The sequence below is a fragment of the Macadamia integrifolia genome, chromosome 5 (assembly GCF_013358625.1).
Source record: "Macadamia integrifolia cultivar HAES 741 chromosome 5, SCU_Mint_v3, whole genome shotgun sequence".
NCBI lineage: Eukaryota > Viridiplantae > Streptophyta > Magnoliopsida > Proteales > Proteaceae > Macadamia > Macadamia integrifolia.
The window spans coordinates 18730025-18739119 of record NC_056561.1 but is presented as its reverse complement, the minus strand read 5'-3'; the positions used below and the strand labels follow the sequence as shown (position 1 = coordinate 18739119).

Sequence of the window (9095 nt, the reverse complement as noted above, 5' to 3'; positions counted from 1 at the left end):
ATGATATAGCTTAAGATCAAATGCAGACAGAAAGAAAACTAATGCATATGTTGCAAAATGGTTTTATGAAGCTGGCATCCCATTCAATACTGTCAAGTTAAGGAGCTTCCCGACTTAACTGTGCAAGACAAGATCATACGTGAGTCTCAAATGTACAGAAAATGTGAAGGTAGCTTTTCAAGGAGTTTGGCTTTAAACAACGGATAGCCAGTGAAGGAGCATTGGATCCTAGTAAGTACTAAGTATTTTTTTTTTTTTAATTTTAATAAGTATTTAACAATATGTGTATCTAATTTTTTCCTTATATATAGTCTCTTGGTGGCAAACACATGGATCTTCGGCCCCTACGCTTCAACAGTATGCAATACGCATATTAGGCCTTTGTTGCTTCGCTTTCGGTTATGAGCGCACTTGGAGCACATTTGATTTTGTACGTATGATCTTGTATATTAGTTTGTAATTATACTTTTTACATCTATTTCTTGACTTAAATAAAGAGTATTTATGGATTCAGATTCACACCAAGAAGAGGAATAGACTGGAACATCAGCGCTTGAATGATCTAGTCTATATCCAATATAATCGTCGGCTTCATTCAAGGTTTCAAGAAAGAAGTGAAAAGGGCAGCAATTGTGATCCATTAATTCTTGATGAAATGAATTGGAGTAGTGAATGGATAACAGGGGATCAAGAAGATGGAGATTTAGTCCATCCTGGAGACGACTTTACATGGGGAGATGTTGATAGAGCAGTTGGTGCATCTACATCGGTGGGGGGTCGTAATTTACCTAGGAGGGCTCAAGGATCAACAAGTGCAGCCAATATTTGCTACACACGTCGTGGTAGGGGAAGAGTCACTATTGAGGAATCGTCAGATGATGAAGTTGAAGAAGAGGTCCACGATGTGGTGCGTGATGATGAAGATATTGAAGAGGACTTTGGTGATGGGCCAACTGATTCTATGAGTCAACAACAACAGGAGGGAGAAGAAGTAGATGTTGATTTGTTAGCTTGATTATGGTTAAACAAGAACAAAGTTTAGCTTGATGGTTTATTTTGTTTTAAAATTTATACTTTAAAGCTTACTAAAGTTTAGCATTTTGGTTTATTTTTATGTTTCTCAATTTCCATTAGGTGTTTTTAATTCTTCCCAGATAGGATTGGAACCCATAGCCTATCACCTATCATGAGTCATGACTCATATATTAAGGAATAAGGTTTCTCTTGTTGCTTAGTGTTTTAGTATCACTAACTTATATGTATTGATTGATAGGGGGTTAAATATTAAAATATCATGGTTCATGGACTCATGGTCTATGATGGACTTTGTGGATCTCGTTTTGGGCATCATAGAGGTAAGTATATCTAACTACATACTTAAATAGTTAAATATTATATTATTTATAATGTTTCATTAGGAATTATATGTTATGCCTTTTGTTTTATTTATAGCTTTTTTTTTATGAATAATTTTTTATTTTTGTTGTGTTTTCTCATGTTATAAAATATATTACTTTGCAATTTGCATTGATATGAATTTCATGTTGAATGTTGATTCTTGTAAAAGTGTGTATTTTTTTCCCTTGATGTTGCTTAAAGTCGTCCTTCTTGTATTTTGATATAACTTAAAGGCTTGATTTTTTACAAGCAATTTAAAATTAAGTATATCATTGTTATACAGTTATACTAGATATTATAGATATATTAAAAAAATAGTAACGTCTTTTTTGGCGCCGTATTCGCCGTAAGGCAGGTGCCTTCTCGCCTAAGCGCTTAGACAGCCCTCCATCACCTTGGTTCACCTTGGCGCCGTGGCAACTATGGTGACAAGAAACGACAGAAACGGAACAAAAAACATTTGACAAACTCGTTCCGTTTCTCCTGTTTTCATAAATAGAAATCAAAATTTATGGTGATTTCTGTTCCTATAAACGGACATGACTTGTTTCATTGTTTCTAGGAACAACTTTGGTGCCCAAAAATCGTGAGGGCAAGAGCAGGGCTGAAGCAGAGTCGCTGCTGCTCCCTCTTAGACCTTCAATCCTCACAAGCCCTTTTGTTTCTATGTCTCTATACCTCTGGTTATGATCGCTGTGAACAACGGGGAACTAGAGAGCCTAAGCTCTTCCGCTGCTCTCCGCTTCCCTTGCCCCAGGTTCGTCCGTTACCGTCGCTTGAGGTGATTGATTGATAGTCAAGAAAATATGCCGAGCCCTTGCAAGAGTGGGCACCGACGAGGGATTGAAGAGAATGGGAGGCAGAGGAAATTGGGGAGCAGGGCAGCATCATTTCACGGCCGAGCCCATCCCAATCTGATTGAGGCTGTGATTCACCGGCCGAAGACTATTTCAGATCTGCTTTCTGCCAAAAAATTGCAAGAAAATTTTCCGGGGAGGCCGGCTAGGCTGACGAAGTTGCTGTTGAATGTAACGATACAGGGGAGTTTGGGAGTTGTACAAGTGGTGATGTCGCCGGAGTCGACGGTTGGGGGTCTGATTACGATGGTGGTGAGGTTATATTGATTGGAACAGGTTTGAATCGGGATGAGAAGTTGAACGAATTGGGTTCGAGGAATTTTTTCTTGTGCCTTAAGAAGCCCATTGAAGCTGCGATGGATGAATCTATGTCTTCATCTTCGTTGTCCGTGGTAGTGGCATCATCGTCTTGTTCGAACCATAGTTGTCACGGCGCCAAGGCGAACCAAGGCGTTGGAGGACAGTCTAAGCGCTTAGGCGAGAAGGCGTCCGCCTTACGGCGAATACAACGCCAAAAAAGACGTTACTAATTTTTTAATATATTTATAATATCTAGTATAACTGTATAACAATGATATACTTAATTTTAAATTGCTTGTAAAAAATCAAGCCTTTAAGTTATATCAAAATACAAGAAGCACGACTTTAAGCAACATCAAGGGAAAAAAGTACACACTTTAAGCAACATCAAGACACAAGAATCAACATTCAACATGAAATTCATATCAATGCAAATTGCAAAGTGATATATTTTCTAACATGAGAAAACACAACAAAAAATAAAAAAATTATTCATAAAAAAAAAGCTATAAATAAAACAAAAGCATAACAACTTATAATTCCTAATGAAATATTATAAATAATATAATATTTAACTATTTAAGTATGTAGTTAGATATACTTACCTCTATGATGCCCAAAACGAGATCCACAAAGTCCATCATAGACCATGAGTCCATGAACCATGATATTTTAATGTTTAACCCCCTGTCAATCAATACATATAAGTTAGTGATACTAAAACACTAAGCAACAAGAGAAACCTTGTTCCTTAATATATGAGTCATGACTCATGATAGGTGATAGGCTATGGGTTCCAATCCTACCTGGGGAGAATTAAAAACACCTAATGGAAATTGAGAAACATAAAAATAAACCAAAATGCTAAACTTTAGTAAGCTTTAAAGTATAAATTTTAAAACAACAAAATAAACCATCAAGCTAAACTTTGTTCTTGTTTAACCATAATCAAGCTAACAAATCAACATCTACTTGTTCCCCTACCACGACGTGTGTAGAAAATATTGGCTGCACTTGTTGATTCTTGAGCCCTCCTAGGTAAATTACGACCCCCCACCGATGTAGATGCACCAACTGCTCTATCAACATCTCCCCATGTGAGGTCGTCTCCAGGATGGACTAAATCTCCATCTTCTTGATCCCCTGTTATCCATTCACTACTCCAATTCATTTCATCAAGAATTAATGGATCACAATTGCTGCCCTTTTCCCTTCTTTCTTGGAACCTTGAATGAAGCCGATTATATTGGATATAGACTAGATCATTCAAGCGCTGATGTTCTAGTCTATTCCTCTTCTTGGTGTGAATCTGAATCCATAAATACTCTTTATTTAAGTCAAGAAATAGATGTAAAAAGTATAATTACAAACTAATATACAAGATCATACGTACAAAATCAAATGTGCTCCAATTGCGTTCACAACCGGAAGCGGAGCAACAAAGGCTTAATATGCGTATTGCATACTGTTGAAGCGTAGGGGCCGAAGATCCATGTGTTTGCCACCAAGAGACTATATATAAGGAAAAAATTAGATACACATATTGTTAAATACTTATTAAAATTAAAAAAAAAAAAATACTTAGTACTTACTAGGATCCAATGCTCCTTCACCGGCTATCCGTTGTTTAAAGCCAAACTCCTTGAAAAGCTACCTTCACATTTTCTGTACATTTGAGACTCACGTATGATCTTGTCTTGCACAGTTAAGTCGGGCACCATTCTTTCAATAACTGACATGAATGCATCTTGTATTTTACATGATTCTTCAAAAGGGAGTCTCTCATCATTGATGTAGTCAAAATATTTGCTAGCATTTAGGTAAAAGCCAACAGCATATAAAGGTCGATCCATTTGGACCTCCCAACGATCATCAATAATTGCTAACACCTTCTTCCATGACCGTTCTTTGTTGGCAAAATTTACTTTTATCTTTTTTTTTGCTATTTCCATTGTCAAATAAACTTCAGGCAATGCAGGCCTCTCATCACCATCTATTAACCTCAAGACAACTAAAATTGGTTGGGATGCTCTTAAGTAATCTAATACACTGTTCCAGAATGTTTGTGCAAGTATTGTCTCAAGTACTTTCTTACCTGCCTCTGTCTTAGACAACTTAGAACTATTCCAATCATCAGATACAAATAATTGCTTTAAGGCATCCTTGTTCTTGTACAAACTTTGTAGTGTCAAGAATGAGATAGCAAATCTTGTAACTCCAGACCTCACCAGATCTATTCCATTTGTCTTTTTCCTCAAAGCATCAACAAGTTTGTAATGTCTGTAGATAAAACTTGTCATTGTTTTTGCCCTCTATTGTTGTTTTATAAGCTTTCAACTTGCCAATGTCCTCTAACATGAGGTCCAAACAATGAGCTGCACAAGGAGTCCAATAAAGCTTACTCCGTTTTTCCATCAACATTCTACCAGCTGCAACATAATTAGCTGCATTGTCTGTAACTACTTGTACCACATTATCCTCCCCAATTTCTTCAATTTTACTATCAAGCAGCTGAAATAACATGGCTGCATATTGAGACTCACTAGATACATCTACAGAGCCCATAAAATAAGTCCCCAATGGACAATTGACAAGGAAATTAATCAAGTGTCTACCTCTCTTGTCAGTCCACCCATCAGACATAAGAGTGCACCCGTGCCTTTTCCAATAATCTTCATATTTCTTCTTGACACAGTCAATCTGAGCTTTTTCATCCTGTAGCAAGGGCACTCTCAACTCATGGTAAGAAGGGGGCTTATATCCTGACCCAAATTGTGCAATGGCTTCAACCATCTCCTCAAAGCTCCTTAACTTGACAGTATTGAATGGGATGCCAGCTTCATAAAACCATTTTGCAACATATGCATTAGTTTTCTTTCTGTCTGCATTTGATCTTAAGCTGCTTTGTATTGTTGTCTGTGTAGAACCTTTAGACCTCCTCTCACCAACTATTTCTTCAGGAGTCCGTCTAAGATAAGAATCTATCGGACCCTTTACTGCCACTTGTGTAATAACATTAGCTTTATTCCTTTTGGAAGATGTCCCAGAACTTGGTACAAGGTTCTTTATTGAGGAGTCTATAGTTGGGGGCCTTGGTACACCAGACTGGAGTTGCCCTCCACTTTCTATCTCTTTAGGCAAATCCTCTCCCTCCTGATGACCAACAGAATAATCCTCATCAAATACATCAGGCTTCCTCTTCTGATTTCGCATGATAGCTTCATGCATCTCTTTAGCGATTGCTGCAGTTGTCTTTGGGCACTTTGATATATCTCCATACCCACCAATTAAATGTTGCTTAAGCCTTTTGATTCCTCCTTTGGCATCTTTTCCACAAAGTGTACATCGCACTAAGTTCTTATCATTAAGATCTGGCCAATATCCATACTTCCACCCAGGGTCTTTTGATTTGGCCTTCCTAGTTGGATCTTTGCTTGGATCATATGTTGATGCGCCAGTGCTAGCAGATGGCCCGCCACTACCACTAGTAGCCATATCTATTTGAATAAACTACAGCACTACACAAACATAAGGAACAACAACAAGAGAAACTAAGTAACAAAAAATAAGAAAAAACATATCACTCTACAATGCACTTTACAATCTAAAAAATAATAACTAATGCACTAATGCACAACACTAATGCACTAATGTACAACACTAATGCACAACAATAATAATCATGCAATCATGAATTCATAATACAGAATTACAGATTACAGTCTATGTATACTTGCAGGGGAAAATGTTTTGTACAGAAAAAGCATGGTTATCACATAAATCAAAAGTAATCTGTATTTTTTCTGTACAAATTACAGCATTTGAGAACATCAGAGGGGGGAAAAAAAACCAGTGCAAACGAAGAAGCAGAGGAAGAAGAGATGAAAAAAAAAAGACGTAGTCGAAGAAGAAAAAAAAAATTTCTGTAGACTAAGAAGATGCAGAGGAAGAAGAAGAAGAAAAAAGATTCGTAGAAGAAGAAGCAGAGGAAGAAAGAAGAAAAAAAAAAGACGTAGACGAAGAAGAACCAGAGGAAGAAGAAGAAGAAAAAGACGTAGACGAAGAAGAAGCAGAGGAAGAAGAAAAAAAAAAAAGAGTTGTAGACGAAGAAGAAGCAGAGGAAGAAGAGGGAAAAAAATCGTAGCTCGAAGACGAAGTAGCCGACTAGCAGGGAGGGAAAAAAAAATTACAAACATACCTTTTTCTTTGTAATGGCAGATGAAGTTGAAGAGAGAGTCGCAGAGTTGTATCCAATCGGTCGGTTGAATCCAAAGTTCTCCAATATGATTGTAAATTTGCAATGGCAGAGTTGCAGAGAGAGTTCATCGGCCGGTAGAGAGAAGCAGAGAAACATGGAGGGTTTTAAAAAAAAACCTTTCATGTTATATTTTTCCCCCACCACCAAACTTTTTTTTTTTTTTTTGTTCACTTGAGGAGTAAAATGATTCCATGCATCTCACACATTAAAAAACCTGTACTTCATCAAATGAAAAATTTAGAATTAGAATATAAAAAATAAATAATTAAGTGAAAGTAAAAAAAAAACCAAGGCGGTCGCCTTTCATAACAAGTCGTCCAAGGCGCCAAAGGCGACGCCTTTTGGACGCCTTGATACCAAAGGCGACCGCCTTTTATACTTCACCAATGGCGTCCCTCGCCCTGGCCCTAAAAAAACGCTTGGACGCCAAGGCCTCGCCTAGGCAACGCCTTGACAACTATGCTTGTCACAGAAACTCGTTTCTTGAAACGTTATCAAATGGGCCCTTAGACTGTTGGAAGATGAATTTCCAATTTATTATCCCCATGCCTCCAACTGTCATCCTGTTGCAAGCAAAGTCTGCTATAATTATGTGTTTTATGAATTCCAACAAATTCCTAGGATTTGCTTTTCTATTTGTAAATTAAATTTTCTACACCTGAACAAAATTGTTATGGGTCAAACACTATAACCAACAACATGCTATTCCAACTACTATTAGCTCATCTATTATTGAATTTTAAAGGCATTAGACCCAAGGGGGTATTGCAGTTGGTGAGCAACAAACTTGGTATGAGCCGTAAACTCGAACATCCTGAGTTCGACTCTCACTAGGCACACTGTGGGCCACTCACACGGGGGTGTTTAGTGCTCTTCACTGCTTTCAGTGAAAGTTGAATGGTTCTCATTCAACCCTGATATGACCCCATGCGGTTGTGAGGTCAGTATGGGCCCGCGGGACTAGTCAGGCCAAACGCTTGGATACCCGTCGTTAGTAAAAAAAGAAAAGCCCTCAGACCATTTCCAACTACGTGTCTGAAGTTTCAAAGCATCATCAAACACTATACAAATACTACCAACTGCAAACACTATAACTTCTAAACAATTTTAAAGCTAATTACCAGGATAATATTCGAAGTATCAGCAAACATTAGTTGTGAAAATTAGTCATGCCATTCACAAGAAACATGCCATTCTGAACTATAACTTAATTACCAAGATAATATTCAAAGCATCAACAAACACTATTACCCAACAACATGCCATTCACAAGAGACAAGAAAAAAAGTACTTAAGTTACATTAGTCATGAACTTCGTTGAACATGATGCACAAATAGATGGAATAGTAGCAAATAGCATCTTTCTATCATGCATATCCATGGAACTTAATCTCATTTAGAAACCTTATAAACACTTTCTAGTTACTCTAGAACAATTAGGAGATTCTTTCAAAGAAATACGAGGTTCTGGTGGCAACATGCTATTAGGTGGTGGTCTTGCTTATGGGGTCAAATCAATATGAAAAAAAATATATGCTGCGGAGATAGATTTGAACCCGTGACCTCAAGGTTATGAGCCTTGCGAGCTACCAAGCTAATCTACCCCGCGAAGAGAAGAACTAGGAAGGGATGGACAACAACCTTGCTATCGGTAATGCACCTCCTCATTTCTATATTCCTTGGAGAAGGACATGGGACATAATGAGATTGGAACACGAAAAATACTTTTATTTATTTTTGCCTCATGACAAGTGATGATTCCATCCATTTTGAATGAAGTGGAAATACCATCTAATACCTTTTTTTTTTTTGGTAAAAAAAAAACCATCTTATACACCCATTTATGACTCTATATCACATGTATAAAAAATTAATATTTACCTGCAATTAATCGATTAGATATTGATTCCCCACCTGAGAGTCAATTTCAAAGAGAGGGAGAGGTAACCTGGAACTACCCTGTCAAAAACTATAACTTTTGAACAATTTCGAATGTATAAAAAATAATATTTACCTGCAATCAATTGATTAGAGATTGATTCCCCACTTGAGAGTCGATTTCAGAGAGAGAGGTAACCTGAACCCGTATTTGACTGATTACCTCTGAAATCACTCCGAATGATTTCAGGGAGAGGTGAAACCCTAAACTTCAAGGCAAGAATGATTTTAGTCTTTGTTCCTCAACTTGAGAGTTGATTTTAGAGAGCAGAGCTTCAGCGTTATTCAAATTCAGAGAAGAGCCATCTAAACACTAGAATGCCAATCGATTTCAACTCAATTCC

The 9095-nt window shown here is 37.4% G+C and overlaps 2 protein-coding genes across 2 annotated transcripts; one reads left to right on the top strand and one right to left on the bottom strand.

The window, feature by feature from the left end:
• Nucleotides 1-2204: 2204 nt before the first annotated feature.
• Nucleotides 2205-2522, top strand: LOC122077937. The gene has a single exon (XM_042643825.1). The coding sequence runs from the start codon at nucleotides 2205-2207 to the stop codon at nucleotides 2520-2522; it is 318 nt and encodes a 105-aa protein (XP_042499759.1).
• A 1649-nt stretch (nucleotides 2523-4171) lies between these two features.
• LOC122077936 lies at nucleotides 4172-5783 on the bottom strand. The gene is made up of 3 exons (XM_042643824.1): nucleotides 5249-5783; nucleotides 4975-5107; nucleotides 4172-4808 (listed from the first exon to the last, which is right to left on the bottom strand). Exons 1-3 carry the CDS (start codon nucleotides 5781-5783, stop codon nucleotides 4172-4174), a joined length of 1305 nt encoding a protein of 434 aa, XP_042499758.1.
• Between the last annotated feature and the right edge of the window lie 3312 nt (nucleotides 5784-9095).

Coding starts and splice junctions, on each gene's coding strand:
- LOC122077937 (XM_042643825.1), top strand. CDS start 2,205: ATGCCGAGCCCTTGCAAGAGTGGGCACCGACGAGGGATTGAAGAGAAT.
- LOC122077936 (XM_042643824.1), bottom strand. CDS start 5,783: ATGCATGAAGCTATCATGCGAAATCAGAAGAGGAAGCCTGATGTATTT. Junction 5,108..5,248: donor TGAAAAAGCTCAGATTGACT/GTGTCAAGAAGA, acceptor TGGGCTCTGTAG/ATGTATCTAGTGAGTCTCAA. Junction 4,809..4,974: donor TATGTTGCAGCTGGTAGAAT/GTTGATGGAAAA, acceptor TGATGCTTTGAG/GAAAAAGACAAATGGAATAG.